Raw genomic sequence first — 17,096 nt, forward strand, 5'->3', positions numbered from 1 at the left:
CCTCACCGCCGCCCCGTGTCCCCGCAGCGCTGCCGCGACGCCGCCGAGGCCGCCCCGTCGGGCCCGGGAGCCGCGCTGGGCGCCGTCCGCCGCCGTTTCTCCGGGACCCCGCTGCTGCCGCCGCTGGGCTGCCGGTTGGCGGAGGCGGCCCGCGGTCCCGAGCCCGAGGGAGCCCGGGTGGTCTTCACCATCGAGGAGAGCGGCCCGAGCAGCGGCGATGAGTCCGAGCCCCCCCGGTAAGGGTGGGACGGGGAGCGGGGAGGTGATGCCGGCCCCCGCTGGCACCGGGAAGGGGTTACCGGGCAAGGCGCTGCTGGTGGGGACGCTCCCGGGTTCAGCACCGGCGGGCGGACAGCGGCACCGGGGCACCGGCACCGGCAGAGCACCCGGTGGGCTGGGGACAAACCCCTCTGTCACCGGCCCCGGGATGTCCGTCCCGATCGCCATCTGCTTCTGTCACCCCATCCCCAACACCCCTGTCCCCACCACACTGTGCCCATCCCCTCCGTCCCCGTCACCCCTGTCACCCCTGTTCCCACCACCCATTCCTGTCCCCAACCCCTCCCCTCATTCTCCTCACCCCCTGCTTGTCTCCCTCCCCTGGCCCAGCCGGTGCCACCGCAGGGTTGGCCTGGCTCTGCCCAAAATGACCTCAGCCCCTCCCGCAGTGGTTGCAGGGCTATTTTTGGGCCATTCCCCCTATCCCGTGCCTCTCCCAGCCCAGCTTGCAGGGTCAGCATGGAGCTGGCACAGCTGAGGGTCATGGCTCCGGTGTCACTTGTCATCCACCCCTGCAGACACGTGGGGACAGCGACAGTCCGACAGGGACTGGCTGTCCTGGGGTCAGGGACTTGCTGTCCTGTGGCCAGTCCTGTCCCGGCTGTCCAGGGGCTGCTGGCTGCCAGCCAGCCCGGGGGGGCTCTTCCCCCTCGCCCCTGTGCCCTGATGTCCCTCTGTCCCAGCACCCCCTCTGCTCTGACGTCCCCACAGTCGTGCCTGCAGTCCCTTGGAAGCGAGGGTGACCCCCCCCGCCCGGTGGGTTTTGGGGTCCCCACTGCTCCTGCCGTGGCAGGAGAGGCCCCGTTTGTTGTCCCCCCTGGCTCCCTGCCAGCTGCTGGATATTTTTGTGGCCGCTGGGAACAGCAGGTATCCACATCCTGCTGCATCAGGCTGGGCAGGTGCCAGCTCCCACGGCCAGGCCGGTGGGTCACCCACGGTGCCACTGTCACCGGCTGGACCTCATCCTGCTGCTCCCTGTTCCCCCCAGGAACGGCCCCAGGAGGGAGCTTGGCACTGCACCAGGGAGGGGCTGGGCCACAATTTGGGGTGGGTTTGGCTCTCACTGGTCCCTCGGTGGTACCGTGGCACAACCACACCACGTGTCTGGGATGCTCCAGGCTCAGCTGTGTCCCTTGATGGCACCGTGGCATGTCCACACTGCAAGTCCAGGATGCTCCAGGCTCAGCCACGTCCCTTGGTGGCACCATGGCACAACCCGCACCACAGCACAATCACACCGTGTGTTTGGGATACTCCAGGCTCGTCCCTGTCCCTTGGTGGCACCGTGGCACATCCACACCGAGTGTTTGGGATGCTCCAGGCTTATCCATGCCCCTCGGTGGCACCGTGGCACGTCCACTCCGTACGTCTGGGTCACTGAGGGGTCCGTGTGGCATTTTTTCCGTGTGCCCAGGCAGAGCACCCCTGCCCTTTCGGGAGCAGCTGCCGCCTCGGGGAGACAGCAGGGTGGCCGGTGGCACCGGGCCAGCGAGGGGCCACGTGCCCGGGCCGCCAGGAAAACCGGGGGGGGACCCGCTCCCTGCGCCGGCTGCCGGAGCCAGACAGTTGTTTAATTTCCCAGGCGCAGGGCGGGAGGGGGATGGAAAGTTTCCCGGGGCCGCCGGGGCCGGGACGGCCGCACGCTTCCTGCTCCGCGCCGGGGGCGACGGGGCCGCGCCGGGGCCGCGCCGGGGGTCCCTGAGCCGGGCCATGCTGCCCACCCCGCACCCCTCGCCGGGGGCTTCTCCGGCAGCCTCCCCCCGCAATTCCCCCCGCAATTCCCCCGTCCTCTTCAGGAAGCTCCTGATGAACCAGAGCATCCGCCTGCAGCGGCGCTTCACCGTGGCGCATCCCCTCTGGTAAGGGGGGGACGCTGGCGGGTCCCCGGGGGGGTGGTGGCACCAGGCTGTGCTGCCAGGATAGGGTCAGGGGACACCCCCCCCAGCGCTGTGTGCCCACGGGGACGGGGGGGACGAAGAGGGGACAGCGGGTGTCCCCCACATGGCCAGGGGCTGAGCCGGGCAGGGGGGAGCCGCTGGACGAGCGCGGCTAAGCACGGACACGCTCATTGCAGCGATGGCCAGGCAGGGACCCGCGGTGGGGTGGCCCGGTGGGCAGGGAGGGGGGCTTTTCCCTCCAAATCAAGGCACCCACTCACCCACCGCGGCACCTCCCTGCCCTCCCCGGCTCGGAGCTCTGTAGGGTTGGTTTTGGGGTGCCCCCCCTGGGTGCTGGTGGGTGCCGGCCCCACCTGCGTGAGCGCTGTAGGGCTCAGCACATCCCTCCGCAACAACAACTATTTATAGCGGCCCCGGCCCCCCCCAGCCCGGCACGGGCACGGCTCGGTCATTAACGCCGAAACGAGGGGGGTTAATTCGGCACCAACCCCTCGGCGGGGGCTCGTGTCCCCCGGGGCTGTCCCCTGCGGTGGCAGCGGGGTCAGAGGTGGTGGCACGGGGCCGGGAACAGACGCGGGCATCACCCGCGGGGCCGTCGGAGGGACAATGCGGCTTTGTGTCCCCGGTACCATCGGGGATGGGAAGGCGAGGCAGGAAAACAAGGGGCTGCGGGGATGGCATGACGCGGTGCCGGCTGGCACTGCCACTGCCGGGGACGGCCACGCCACAGGGACCGGGGCTGCCGGAGCGGGACGATGCTGCCGGGCAGCCGGTGCCCGTCCCGGAGGCACTCCTGCATCTGGTAGGTGCTGGGCTCCCGCTGGGGACAGGGTGGCCCCAGTGGCATCCGCGCTTTCGCAGTTCCCCCGGTGCTCCCCGTCCCCGCGGCGGTGACGGACAGGCGCTGGATGGCCCTCGCTGTGTCCCTGCTCCGCGCAGCCTTTCCCATGACCCCGGGGCCAGCGGAGCAGGAGGGGGGGCGAGGCGGCCGCAGCCAGCTTGGGGACACTGCAGGGTCACCACCCCTGTCCCTAAGTCCCCTGTCCCCCCCATGGATGCACACGGCTGCCAGGTGACTCTGGTTGAGGTGCCCCCCGGGCTGCCACCAGTGTGTCCCCAAGGGCCAGGGCTTGGCTTCTGTGGCGTTTTCTGTCCTTCGATGTCCCCTGGCTCTGTGCCATGGCTGGGACACGGTCCCCTCCATGGGACACAGCACCCCCGAGCCAGGGCTGATGGAGGCTTTGGGGGTTTGGAGGACTTGGGATCACAGTGCTGAGGACAGGGTGGGGATGGCACAGGCAGGAGCTGGCCCTTCCCGGGGTCTCTGGAGCTGGGAGCTTCAGGGTAGGGGGGCCTGTCCCACCTGGGTGACACGGGACAACCTGGCTTTGCTGGCAGGGAGCTGAGAGAGGGTCCATGTGCACTGAGTTGTGCCCATTCTCAGCACTGGGTGAAGGAGGTGGCAGGGCCAGGCTGGGAGGTGACCGGTGTCACCACAGGGGCCACCAAACCGGCTGAGTGGGACGATGGCAGCGAGAGCCCAGCAAACCCAGTGGCATCCTGCAGGCCGTGCCCCCACACCTTGCCCCGTGCCAGCCTTGACTCCTCTCCCCTCACAGCTTTGACCTGGAGAATGGCCTCCAAGGCCGGGGCACGCTGGACCCCCAGGCCAGCCCGGGGCTGGTCCTGCAGGGCACCTTCTCCCACGGGCAGCGCCGCGAGTCCTTCCTGTACCGCTCCGACAGTGACTATGACCTGTCCCCCAAAGCCATGTCCCGCAACTCCTCCATTGCCAGCGACCTGTGAGTGTCCCCCCAGTTCCCTGCATCCCCCGGGACCCCGCTGCCCTCCCCCAGGCTCACGCTCCCTTTGCTCCCGCAGGCACGGAGAAGACATGATCGTCACGCCGTTCGCCCAGGTAGGTGCCATCCCTGTGCCCTGCCCGGGAGGGGACACGGCCTGTGCCCAGCGCCCGGGGGTGTGTCCCGGGGGGCGTCGGCCTGGCCCCAGCCCCCTCTCGCCCCCCAGGTCCTGGCCAGCCTCCGCACCGTCCGCAGCAACCTCACCCACCTCCAGGACCGTGCCGGCATCAAGTGAGTGGGCCGTGGGGTGGGGAGGGCGAGGGTCTCACCTGGGTGGGAGACCCCGACCCATGGCAAGGGCGAGGGCACCGCTGTGGGGATCCTGGTTGCTCAGCCCCCCGTGTTTCACAGGCGAGGATCCAGCAGCAGCCTGCCCTCCGGGAGCAAGGCCAGCCTGTCCGGTGAGTGCCAGGGGGACCACGGTGGGGATGTTTTGGGGCCGTCCCTGTGCCCTCAGGGTGGGTCCCGCTGTGCCCTCGGGGGGATACAGCCCCCTCCAGGCAGGGCAGAGCCGCGGCTTTGCCCTTTGGGATCCATGTCTGGTTTTCGGCAGCTCCTCCCGCCTGGCCGCCCTTCGCGGCGGTGGAAAAGCTCCCGTTGACGTCAAACCTTCCATTAATAAAACCCGGCGGTGAGCGGGGCCCCGCGGGAGCCCGGCTGCCCCCGGGGCTGGCTGTCACCCCACGGGACACTGTGGCACGTGGGGCTGCCACGCCATGGGGACGGTGTGATGGGGCCGAGCCCCGCTGCCCAGGGATGCTCGACCCCGAGCCCCGCGTCCCCCCGTGCCCCCGGCCGCCCCGCTCGAGGGCCGTGAGCCGCCCCGCCGGCGAGCCCCCGGGTTTGGGGTGGCACGAGCCCCCCTGTGCCGGGTGGTTGCGCCGTCGGCAGGTCCCTTGCCAAGCTGGCGGGTGCCCCCAGCAGAAGATGCCCACCAGAAGCTCTCACGGGAGACCCTGGAGGAGCTGGATTGGTGCCTGGACCAGCTGGAGACGCTGCAGACCAGGCACTCGGTCAGCGAGATGGCCTCCAACAAGGTAAGGGGCCCTGTCACCGTCACCCTGGGGGGAATGGGGACCATGGCACTACTGAACCCCCTGGGCTGGGCAACTGGGGGGCCTGCTGGCCCCCTGCACCACTGATCCCCCCAGGATGGGCAACTGGGGGTCCTATGTGCCCCCTGCACCACTGATCCCCCCATGATGGGCAGCTGGGGGTCCTGTGTGCCCCTCACGCCACTGATCCCCCCAGGATGGGCAGCTGGGGGTCCTATGTGCCCCCTGCACCACTGATCCCCCCAGGATGGGCAGCTGGGGGTCCTATGTGCCCCCTGCACCACTGATCCCCCCAGGATGGGCAGCTGGGGGTCCTGTGTGCCCCCCACATCACAGAGCCCCCCGGGATGGGCACCTGGGGGTCCTGGGGGTCCTGTGTGCCCCCCACACTGCTGAGCTCTGCCCACCACCTGCAGTTCAAGCGGATGCTGAACCGGGAGCTGACGCACCTCTCGGAGACGAGCCGCTCCGGGAACCAGGTCTCCGAGTACATCTCCAGAACCTTCCTGGGTGAGGACCCCCCCACCCCAGGGACACCACTGGGGTCACCCCTCTGCTGGCAGCAGGGTGGGCTTTGTGCCCGCTTGCTTCTTGCGAAGGGATGAAATGGAGGGAAAAGGGAGGGGGACTTTCCCAGGTGTCCCAGTGGGATTTGCTGTTTGGGGCTGTAACACCCTTTGTCCTGGCTGGGTGTGCTGGTGCGTGCTGGTGCTTGCTGGTGCATGCTGGTGCATACTGGTGCACTGTGGGCTTGGAGGGGTATCCAGGGCAGGGTTTGTATCCACTGGCAGGCGGGTGGCTCGTGCAGGGCAGTGATGGAAAGTGCTGGGCACCCCCCACGCAGCCCCCAAATTGTCACGACATCACGGTGTCACCTGCGCTGCGTCATCAGCGCAAACCGGGGGGGGTGTCGGGGGGGAATTTGGGCTCCCACCCTGCTCACGCCCACCCCGGTGCCATCCCAGACAAGCAGCACGAGGTGGAGATCCCCTCGGCGCTGGCCAAGGACAAGGAGAAGGAGCGGAGGAAGCGCCCCATGTCCCAGATCAGCGGCGTCAGGAAGCTCACACACAGCTCCAGCCTCGCCGCCGCCGGCATCCCCCGCTTCGGGGTGCGCACGGACCACGAGGGGCTGCTGGCCAAGGTGGGCTTGGCACGGGTGACCCACCCAACCACAGGGTCCCTGGCGCCAGCCCCCCATGGACCTCCGTCCCTCTGGTCCCCAGGAGCTGGAGGACACCAACAAGTGGGGGCTCAACGTGTTTAAAGTCGCCGAGTACTCGGGGAACCGCCCGCTGACCGTCATCATGTACAGCATCTTCCAGGTGAGCATCCCGGTGGGATGGCCCTGTCCCCGTGCCCGGATGGGGACGAGTCACCTCCCGCCTCCCTGCAGGAGCGTGACCTGATGAAGACCTTCCGCATCCCCGTCAACACCTTCATCACCTACATGCTGACGCTGGAGGACCATTACCACGCCGACGTGGCCTATCACAACAACCTCCACGCCGCCGACGTGGCGCAGTCCACCCACGTCCTCCTCTCCACGCCTGCCCTGGAGGTGATTATTGGTCTCCTCAGGCCACCAGGTGTGTCTGGCAGGGTTGTAACACGCCCGCAACTCCTTCTCCCACCATTCCCAGGCTGTCTTCACGGACCTGGAGATCATGGCTGCCATCTTCGCCAGCGCCATCCACGACGTCGACCACCCCGGCGTCTCCAACCAGTTCCTCATCAACACCAGTGAGCTGGGGAGCAGGGATGGAGCTGGGGGGGTGTGGAGGACCCCACCTGGGGTCTCCCCAGGGTGACCGGTGCCCTCTCACAGACTCGGAGCTGGCGCTGATGTACAACGACGCCTCGGTGCTGGAGAACCACCACCTGGCCGTGGGCTTCAAGCTCCTCCAGGAGGAGAACTGTGACATCTTCCAGAACCTGAGCAGGAAGCAGAGGCAGACGCTCCGAAAAATGGTCATCGACATGGTACGGGGGGGCTGGACCACCCCAGGGTGGGGGTCTGGGCTGGGGGGAGTGTCAGGCTGAGCCCCGTTCCCGGCTTGCCCTGCCCAGGTGTTGGCCACGGACATGTCCAAGCACATGAACCTGCTGGCGGATCTGAAGACCATGGTGGAGACCAAGAAGGTGACCAGTCTGGGGGTGCTGCTGCTGGACAACTACTCCGACCGGATCCAGGTGGGCAGGGGGACACGGCTGGGAATCCTTCCTGGCACTGCGGATGTTGGGCATTGCTCTGGGCTGTGGGTACGTCCTGCCTGGTGGCTCCCAACCACAGCCGGGCATGGCCAAGGGTTCCTGGCACAGTGTGGGGGTGGTCCTGGGGGACAAAGGACACCGTGGCTGTGCCCACAGGTCCTGCAGAGCATGGTGCACTGTGCCGACCTCAGCAACCCCACGAAGCCCCTGGAGCTGTACCGGCAGTGGACCGACCGCATCATGGTGGAGTTCTTCCACCAGGGAGACCGGGAGCGGGAGAAGGGGATGGAGATCAGCCCCATGTGTGACAAGCACACCGCCTCCGTGGAGAAGTCCCAGGTGGGGCGGCGGCCTGGGGGCGGGGTGGGGGTGTGCAGGGCTGGGCCGGGGGCTCAGCTCTGCCTCCTTCCCCCCCTCAAGGTGGGCTTCATCGACTTCATCGCCCACCCGCTGTGGGAGACGTGGGCCGACCTGGTGCACCCCGATGCCCAGGAGCTCCTGGACACGCTGGAGGACAACCGGGAGTGGTACCAGAGCATGATCCGGCGCAGCCCGTCCCCTCCGCCCGAGGCACCCGGCGCGTCCCCCGCCAACACCGACAAGTTCCAGTTCGAGCTGACCCTGGAGGAGGAGGAGGAGGGTGAGTCAGACACGGAGCTGGAGGGGCCTGAGAGCCCCTTGGACGAGGACAACAGCGGCTCCAAGACACCGGGCACGGACGACTCGGAGTCGGCCGACACCAGGCGCTTGTCCCCCGGCCCCGGGGAGCGGGACTCGCCCGTGCCCCGCCCCAGGGACGTGGACAACCGGCGGGCGCTGGAGGGGACGCTGCCCAAGGACGGTGGCGGCGGGTGCTCCGTGCCAGGGCCCGAGGACAGCCAAGGGCTGTGCCTGGACACGGAGGGCAACGTCACATTCCTGTCCCTGGGCACGTAGCGGCACCAGCCCGTGGGTCCCCTCGCTGCCACGGGGACGTGGGACTGGGCTCTGGCCCTGGCCGGTGTTGGGGACAGTGGGGAGCTGGCAGTGGCACCACACAGGGCGTGGAGGGCCCCAAATCATGTCCCCGTGCGGGGTCTGGGCAGGTCCTGATGGACAGGAAGGCGCTGCTCGCCCTCTCCCATCTCCCACCAGCTGCTGGGAAAGGTCCCTGTCCCTTCAGGCAAGGCTTGGGGACACTGTGCTCTGGCCCCAGCCCAGCCCTGAGGACATCACACCCCACAGGGCTCCAGGAAGGAGTTCCCTGCAGGGCTGGGGCACAGCCAAAAGCATTCCAGCACTTTTCCAGGTGGCCCCTCGCAGGACAGCAGCCCCACGGTGGGACGGGGAGGTGGGTGAAGGGTGCTGGTGACACCCCCAGCACAAGGGACCCCCAGGCACCGGCGCACGGCACGGGCACGAGTCAGGGGTTTATTTATTTGGGGACAGGTTCACTTTTTAAAGCCTTTTGTAGCTCACTTTTTACTCCGAGCCTCTCCGAGGCCGCACTCACGTGGATATTTGGGGCGGAAAGACACGTTTTTCGGGGTGGAAAGTCGTGTTTCTGCTCCATGATCACTGAAAATGCTGCGTTTTTACTTCACACTTCGGGCCCCGGCAGGTGCTGTGACTCCCCCACCCCCGTGTCTCCCTCATCCTGCCCGGGGACAGCCCCCCAGGATCCTTCTGGGTTTTCCTTCACCTTTTCAGAGATTAAACCTGGTTTGTTCCACCCTAAACACGAGCCTTTTAAGTGCCTCCTTACCTTAGAAGTGCCTTTTCCTGGTGTCACGGGAGCCGTGCCAATGTCCCCGGGGACTGGCGTGGTTGGTGGCCCCTGCGGGCACCAGGGAGGGCCTGGAACAAAAGGAGCTCCTCCCTGGAAACGCCGAGATCCATCACTGGCAACCACGGCCTGCTAAGGTAAATATTTAATCGCCGGCTTGGCGCAGCGCGAGGCCCGTTCCCGGCTCTTCCGCATTGCTCCCAACGGTGATTTATCTCCGCAAACACGTCCCCACCCCTGGCACTGCCCTGGCACTGCCCCGGCACGTGGGGCCCCCGAGGCTCTCACCCCCTGCCCGCCCCACACTGTCCCCCGTGGCGGCAGCAGGGCCTTGGGAGCTGGATGACCCTTTCCCAGCCCAGGGATGAGCTGGGAGCGCTGGAGCCACACGGGGTGGTCGTTCCTGGTGGGTGCTGGGTGTCCTCCTGCCTCTGCTGGGGGAGAGGGGCTGTGCTGAGAGGGGCCAGCTGAGGCTCTGTGCTCCCAGAACTCCTCGAACCCAGGTCTGTCCCAGACTCTGCTGGGCTGGAGCAGGGCAGGAGCTGGTGGGAAAAAGCCCTTTTCATCCCGTGCTTGGCTGAGGGGCTGCAGAATCCACGGACAAGGAAGGTGGTGGAGCTGTTGCCCGGCGAAGGTGGGGGCAGCACCCATGGTCCATCCCTGTGGCTGGATCTGTCCCTATAGCTGAATCCATCCCTGAGGGTGGATCTATCCCTAAACCTGGATCCATCCCTATGGCTGGATCTATCCCTGCAGCTGGGTCCATTCCCGAGCTTGGGCCCATCCCCATGGTTGGATCCAACCCTGTGTGCGGGTCTGCCCCTGAGCCTGGATCCATCCCTGAGCCTGGATCCATCCCTGAGCCTGGATCCATCCCTATGCCTGGATCCAACCATGCAGCTGGATCATCCTTGAGCCTGGGCCCATCCCCATGGCTGGATCCATCCCTGACTCTGGATCCATCCCTATGCCTGGATCCATCCCTATGCCTGGATCCATCCCTGCCTCCCGGCCATCCTGTTGTCACTGGGGGCTGTTGCTCTGTCTCCTCACGGTGGGCTCTCACTGCCCACCTGGACAGTGCCCACCGTGTCCGGCAGCTCCAGCCAGAGCCCGGGGGGTGTCCGGCTCCATCCTCCGGGGGCTCTGGGTCCTGGATAGGCCCCGGTGGGGCTGCACCGGGACAGGGGCCATTTAAAGCCCCCGGGCAGGGCACGACAGGGCAGTGCCCGGGAGGCTCCGGGCAGGGTAGGGCAGGGCCCGGGAGGGTCCCGGGGCCCCGGGCAGGGCAGGGCAGGCCCGGGCAGGGCGGTGCCGGTGCCCCGAGGCCGCCATATGCTGCCTCCCCTAATCCCCGCTGGAACCTGAGGGCGAGGGAGGACATGGCCGCCCACCTGCGCACCAGCCCCGCCTCAGCGCCAGGCGCCCTGCCAGGGTAAAGATCAGCCCGACCGCCACTGCCACGCCTAGGGGGGGCGTCGCGATATAGCGCGCCATGTCGCGACAGCCAGGCTGCGAGATCCCGCTCCTCCCCCCCTTGAGCGGGAATGGTCCGCCCCGCTCCCCCCGCCCGCGCGGCGCGTGGTTCACCCCGCGCCTCACACCGCTCGGCCGGACCGCACCACCGCGCGCGGCCGAGGGGGGGGCGCGGCGCCCACCACCGCGCCGGGAGGGGGGGGCCGCCCCCCCCCACACCTCCCCGCTGTCCATCACCGCGCGCCGCCGGGCCAATCAGCGCCGCGCTCCGGGGCGCGCCCGTGACGCGAAGGTTCATTTGCATAGCGGGCCACGCCCCTTCTGCCGACGTCACCCGGGGTCCGCATCTGCTGCAGTCGCTGCGGGAGGAGCGAGCGCGGCAGAGGTGAGACCCCCCCCACACCCACCGCCGGGACCCCCCCAAACCCCCCGGCACCCCCGGCACCCCCCAGCACCCAGGGGTTCGCCCGGCAGCCGGCGGGGAGGCGCGGTGCAGCGGGGGAGGCGGGAGGCGGCGGGCGGGGGGCGGAGGGGGGGTGATGATGATGATGGTGATGATGATGATGGTGATGGTGATGGTGGTGGTGGTGATGATGGTGATGGATGCGGCGCAGGGCGGGGGGGATGCGCAGGGTCCCCGTTGAAGGGGGGTTGCGACGCGGACCGAATGGGTGCAGCGGGGTCGGGCACGGGGTGGGCGCCTCCCTGCAGCGCCTGGAGCGGCCCCATGAGCGCCCTGAGCCCCCCCTGTACCCCCCCCATCAGGACCCGGCGCCTCCTCCCTGCAGCGCCCTGTGCGCCCCCCATGAGCGCCCTGCGCCCCCACCCATCGGCATCCCCAGCCCCCTCCTTGTAGCACCCTGCACCCTCGCTGTGAGCACCCCGTGCACCCCCCGTGAGCGCCCTGCACCCCCCCATCAGCACCCTAAACCCCCTCCCTGTAGCAGCCGGCACCCCCCTCCATCGGCACCCTGAACCCCGCAGCGCTTCCCAGCATCCCTGTGCTCCATCCTGCATCCCCCCGCAGCAGCCCTGGGTGGGCACCCATCTCTGTGCCCCCCCTGCCTGGCATCAGCACCCCCCCGGCACCCCGGGACCTCCCCCCCCGGCACCCTGTGGCACCTCGCGGTGCCGTGTCACCACCGCGCTGGTGCCATTTTGTGGGGGAGATGCAGGAGAGGCTGCGGAGTCCCGGCCGCACCTGCCGATGCCGCGGCAAATCCTGCGATCCGTGGCAAATCCCGGGATCCAGGGCAAATCTTGCGATCCGTGGCAAATCCCGGGGGCCATGGCAAACCCCTGGATCCATAGCAAACCCCAGGATCCACAGCAAATCCTGGGGGCCACAGCAAATCCCAGGGGCTGTGGCAAACCCTTGGGGTCCACAGCAAACCCCAGGATCTGTGGCAAACCCTGGGATCCACGGCAAATCCTGGGGGCCACAGAAAATCCTGGGGGCCATGGCAAATCCTGGGATCCACAGGAAACCTTCTGGGGGTCACAGCAAATCCTGGGGGTCGCAAGAAACCCTGGGATGCACAGCAAATCCTGGGATGCACAGCAAATCCTAGGGGGCCACAGCAAATCCTAGGGGGCCACAGCAAATCCTGGGGGGCCACGGCAAATCCTGGGGGGCCATGGCAAACCCCGGGATCCACAGCAAACCCCAGGATCCACGGCAACTCCTGGGGACCACGGCACATTCCGAGGGCTGCGGGAAACCCTGGGATCCACGGCAAAGGCCGGGATCCACGTGCCCCACATGTACCACGGGCCCGCCTCGCTGGGGGTGACAGGAGGTGTCCTGTGCGAGCCCTGTGGGGCGAGTGACCCACCGTGGCCCCCCCACCGCCCATCCCAAGCCGGAACACGCCGGCTCCGTGCCCGCAGCGCCGGGAATCGGCTCCGAGCCGGGGCCTGGACCGTCACGGCCTCTCCCCCGCCTTGCAGATGGCGTCGGCTACCGACTCCCGCTATGGGCAGAAGGAATCCTCGGACCAGAACTTCGATTACATGTTCAAGATCCTGATCATCGGGAACAGCAGCGTCGGGAAAACCTCCTTCCTGTTCCGGTACGCCGACGACTCCTTCACGCCCGCCTTCGTCAGCACCGTCGGCATCGACTTCAAGGTCAAGACCATCTATCGGAACGACAAGCGCATCAAGCTGCAGATCTGGGTGAGACCCCCGGGGCGCCCTCGGACCCCCACGGAGGGGTGGGAGGGGGTGGTCGTGTCGGGGCTGCTCCGCCCTGCGGAGCTGGAAGGGCTGGAAGCACCGGGAGCGGCGCTGGGGTGGGAGGGGATGTGTCCTCAGGGACCTTGGTGGTCCTTGGAGGGCCCTGAGGGGTGTCACTGTGTCCCCAGGGGTGATGCTGGGGTGGAAGGGATGTGTCCTCAGGGACCTTGGTGACGCCCAGAGCGCCCCAAGGGGTGTCACTGTGTCCCCAGGGGTGATGCTGGGGTGGAAGGGATGCATCCTCAGGGACCTTGGTGGTCCTTGGAGCACCCCGAGGGTTGTCACTGTGTCCCTGGGGATGACATGGTGGGGAGGGACATGTCCTTAGGGACCCCTGGAGCACCCCAAGGAGTGTCACTGTGGCCCCAGAGGTGACATGGTGGGGAGGGATTTGTCCCCATGAACCTGGGTGGCCTCTGGAGAGCCCTGAGGGTGATGCCAGGGTGGAGAGGGACGTGTCCCCAGGGATCTCAATGGCACCTGGAGCACCCTAAGGGGTGTCATTGTCCACCCCAGTGACATGATGGGGAGGGACGTGTCCCCAGGGATCCCTGGAGAACCCTGAGGGGTGTCACTGTGCCCCTGGGGGTGACATGGTGGGAAGAGACATGTCCCCAGGGACCTTGGTGGCACCAGAGCTCCTCGAGGGGTGTCATTGTGTCCCCAGGGGTGATGCCCGGGTGGGAAGGGACGTGTCCCCAGGGACCTCAGTGGCCCTCAGACTGCCCCAAGGGGCGTCACTGTGTCCCTGGGGGTGACATGGTGGGGAGGGACATGTCCCCAGGGACCCCTGGAGCACCCCAAGGGGTGTCACTGTGTCCCCAGGGGTGACGTGGTGGGGAGGGACATGTCCCCAGGGACCCCTGGAGCACCCCAAGGGGTGTCACTGTGTCCCCAGGGGTGACATGGTGGGGAGGGACATGTCCCCAGGGACCCCTGGCGAGCCCTGAGGGGTGTCACTGTGTCCCCGGGGGTGACATGGCGGGAAGAGATGTGTCCCCAGGGACCTCTGTGACCCCTGGAGCGCCCCGAGGGGTGTCACTGTCCCCCCCAGGGGTGACATCCTGCTGTCCCTGCCCAGGACACGGCCGGGCAGGAGCGGTACCGCACCATCACCACCGCCTACTACCGCGGGGCCATGGGCTTCATCCTCATGTACGACATCACCAACGAGGAGTCCTTCAACGCCGTGCAGGACTGGTGAGTGCCCCCCAGCCCTTCCCAGCCACCCCCTCCAGCGCCCTGCTCAGCCCCCCATTGGGAGCATCCCCCCATTATCCCTCTTCTCCTTCCCCCAAAGGTCCACCCAGATCAAGACCTACTCCTGGGACAACGCCCAGGTGCTGCTGGTGGGGAACAAGTGTGACATGGAGGACGAGCGCGTGGTCTCCTCGGAGAAGGGCCGCCAGCTCGCCGAGCACCTGGGTGAGCTGGGGAGAGGGGAACGCTCCCCCACGGCCATCATCCAACAAATAATTTAATTAAGGGCTTAATTCCCTCCCTGTAATTGCTCCGCTTTGACACCGGCTGGTGACTCGGCACCAGGTGAAAAAAACCATGGAGTCCTTGAGCTGTGTGGGGGGGTTTATTACCACCCTGAAACCCTCTGAGAGCTGCTGGGGAGGGGGAATGGGAGGGGGAGTTTCTGGGCGAGGTGTCCCCGCGTGGGGGGCAGGTTGGACACTGCGGGTTGGGCAGCTCATTAATATTTAACGAGGGGAGGAGGAGGAGGAGAAGGAGCCGTGGCGGTTTCCGATGTTGTCGGGGCTGGAGGCAGGGCTGGAACCCTGATCTGTCTGTCTGTGTGTGTGTCCCCCCCGTGTCCCTCTGCCCCCACCCCGTGCAGGATTTGAGTTTTTCGAGGCCAGTGCCAAGGACAACATCAACGTGAAGCAGACCTTCGAGCGGCTGGTGGACATCATCTGCGAGAAGATGTCGGAGTCGCTGGACACGGCCGACCCCGCCGTCACCGGGGCCAAGCAGGGCCCCCAGCTCACGGACCAGCAGGCCCCTCCCCACCAGGACTGTGCCTGCTAGGGGCCAGCCCCCCCCCTCCTCCACAAACCCCCCCAAAAACCGGTCAGTGCACCCCCCAACCCCCCCCCAGCCCCTCCTCTTGGGGGTCCCGCGGGGGAATTGCTGCTGATACCTCCCAAAGGGCTGCGGCCCCTTTAGGAGCTCCCCACCCCACCCACGCCCCCATAATTCATTAGGCTGTGCCCCCCAACCCACCCCCTTAATTTATTTTGAAGCCTGGGCTGGTAGAAAACTCCCCTCATTCTGCTTTTAATCACTGTCCAAGGTATCATTGCCCCCAGCCCTTCCCTGAGAACCCCCTTCCCTGGGGGATCCCCTTCCCTGGGGACCTCCTTCCCTGGGGACCCCACTGCTCTGAGGGGACCCCCCCTCTTCCCTGAGAAACTCCTGCCCTGGGGACCCCTAATCCCTGGGGACCCCCTTCCCTGAGGACCCTATTCCCTGGGGGAGCCCCTTGCCCTGGGGACCCCCTGACCTTGGGACCCACTGCCTTGGGAGACCCTCCTGCCCTGAGAAGCCCCTTCCCTGGGGACCCCCTTCCCTTGGGATCCCCTTCTCTGAGAACCCCATTCCATAGGAGACCCCTCCCTGTGCCCTGAGACCCCCCCCTGCCCTGGGAGACCCTCCTGCCCTGAGAAGCCCCTTCCCTGGAGACCCCCTTCTGCGAGAACCCCCTTCCCTGAGAACCCCCTTCCCTGGGCACCCCCTTCCCTGAGAACCCCCTTCCCTGGGCACCCCCTTCCCTGAGAACCCCCTTCCCTGGGGATCCCCTTCTCTGGGTATCCCCTTCCCTGGGCACCCCCTTCCCTGAGAACCCCCTTCCCTGGGCACCCCCTTCCCTGAGAACCCCATTCTCTGGGAGACCCCCCCTTCCCCAAGGACCCCCCTCCCCAGGGTGTGGCTGCTTCCCCAGGACCCCCAAACCCCAAATCCTCCCTCCCCAGCCTGGCATTGCTCCCCCCTTTCCCCCCAACCCCCAAGAGCTCCCGGAAGGGGGATGAGCTCTTTGTTCCCGGCTTTTCCTGCCCCTCCAGCTGGATGGATATTTCCTGACTCTTGTTTATTTGTATAAATAGATGCTAATTTATGCTCCCGCCGTCTTCCTCCTTGTACATACAGAGATTCCTTGTAAATAGGCGTAGGAAGTGACGCTGTGACCTGCTGTGCTGTGGCCGTGGTGGTGCATTTATATATATATATATATATATATTGATTTTTTTTCCTCTCTTTTTTTTTTTTTCCCCTCCTTTTTTTTTGTTTTTTTTGGTGTGGTAACCTTGCTTGTGAATATCACTTTAAAAAAAAAAAACAAAACAAACAAAAAAAACCACAAAAACAAAACGAAATCTCTTATTATTTAAAAGATTTAAAAGGAAATGAGTTCATTAAGTAACATCAGCGAGGCCAAGAGACCTGGAGTGAATCAGCCCCGGGGTTTGGAGGGGGGGGGGGACGAGCAGAGTGTTGCTGGTTTGCTCCAGGGATTTGGGAATCTCGTGTTCCTGTAGTACTGTGCTTCTGTGGAGACTGTGAATAAGTGGATATTCCCGTAGCAATGACAAGAGCTGCCCTTTATTTATTTTTTTTCTTGGAGCGCCGTGTCTTTTATTTCACAGGGTTTTTTTTTTCCCCTTCCCCTCTTTCCCCTCCCCTACCATAATTCCATCTTCCTCCCTCTCCCCCCTTTTCCAGCCCCCTCCCTCTTTTTTGTGAAGTTTACTTATGGAAGAGTTACACTGTACTGTACAAATGTCAAAAGTGTCAAAAAAAAAACCAACAAAACGACAAAAAAAAAAAAAAGGGTACAATTTCCTAAAAATCACTGTATTAAAAAGAAATGTTGTGAAGAAATAAATTGATGCTGATCACACAGGTCCCTCGGGGTCGTTGTGGGCACAGAGGGGACAGTGGGGTGCACCCTCTGCTCTGTGGTGTCCCTGAGTTGCCAGAGGAGCCAAAATTATCTGGGGTTTTGTTGTTTTTTGGTTTTTTTTTAATTCTCATTCCCCAACTGGCTCCTGCTGCTGTGGAAGGAGGGATTGTGTCCCTCCAGGGCTGTGACACCAGGAGGCACGAGAGCAGAGCCTTAAGGCACAGCTTGAAAACTAAGGAAAAAAAAAATCACATTTAGGTAGTTTTCATTGATACTGGAAATAATTCAGCTCCTGGCTGGTGCAGGGAGTGTCCAGCTCGCCCAGGGCTGGGAGAAGAGGGATGGGATGGTCCAAATCCTGCTAAAATTTGCCTCCAACCCCCCCTCCCAGCCGCCTCC

General features: G+C 65.6%; 2 protein-coding genes and 1 long non-coding RNA gene across 5 annotated transcripts; 2 read left to right on the forward strand and 1 right to left on the reverse strand.

The window, feature by feature from the left end:
- The first annotated feature begins 1,958 nt into the window (after nt 1-1,958).
- LOC113996875 (cAMP-specific 3',5'-cyclic phosphodiesterase 4C) lies at nt 1,959-9,026 on the forward strand. Of its 3 annotated transcripts, none has more exons than XM_039389428.1 (15): nt 1,959-2,138; nt 3,797-3,979; nt 4,059-4,095; nt 4,206-4,270; nt 4,391-4,440; nt 4,931-5,076; nt 5,511-5,604; nt 6,060-6,238; nt 6,321-6,419; nt 6,491-6,655; nt 6,738-6,837; nt 6,923-7,077; nt 7,165-7,287; nt 7,465-7,647; nt 7,729-9,026. In XM_039389428.1, exons 1-15 carry the CDS (start codon nt 1,990-1,992, stop codon nt 8,242-8,244), a joined length of 2,244 nt encoding a protein of 747 aa, XP_039245362.1. In that variant the 5' UTR covers nt 1,959-1,989; the 3' UTR covers nt 8,245-9,026. The 3 variants fall into 3 exon arrangements, with proteins under 3 accessions (XP_039245362.1, XP_039245363.1, XP_027594006.1); XM_027738205.2 differs by lacking the exon at nt 1,959-2,138 and adding an exon at nt 2,869-2,979 and having other exon boundaries at nt 4,964-5,076; XM_039389429.1 differs by lacking the exon at nt 4,391-4,440 and having other exon boundaries at nt 4,206-4,257; nt 4,874-5,076.
- On the reverse strand, nt 6,342-10,572 carry LOC120324854. The gene is made up of 4 exons (XR_005566509.1): nt 10,468-10,572; nt 9,053-9,202; nt 7,840-7,929; nt 6,342-7,429 (listed from the first exon to the last, which is right to left on the reverse strand). It is a non-coding gene; the product is annotated as an uncharacterized LOC120324854 (long non-coding RNA).
- Nucleotides 10,573-10,849: 277 nt separating this feature from the next.
- RAB3A (RAB3A, member RAS oncogene family) lies at nt 10,850-15,214 on the forward strand. Its single transcript, XM_027738212.2, has 5 exons — nt 10,850-10,934; nt 12,500-12,727; nt 13,869-13,987; nt 14,088-14,212; nt 14,634-15,214. Exons 2-5 carry the CDS (start codon nt 12,500-12,502, stop codon nt 14,822-14,824), a joined length of 663 nt encoding a protein of 220 aa, XP_027594013.1. The 5' UTR covers nt 10,850-10,934; the 3' UTR covers nt 14,825-15,214.
- Nucleotides 15,215-17,096: the final 1,882 nt, after the last annotated feature.

This window comes from Pipra filicauda, unplaced genomic scaffold, assembly GCF_003945595.2.
Source record: "Pipra filicauda isolate LSUMZ 115617 unplaced genomic scaffold, ASM394559v2 scaffold729_size357988_pilon, whole genome shotgun sequence".
Lineage (NCBI taxonomy): Eukaryota > Metazoa > Chordata > Aves > Passeriformes > Pipridae > Pipra > Pipra filicauda.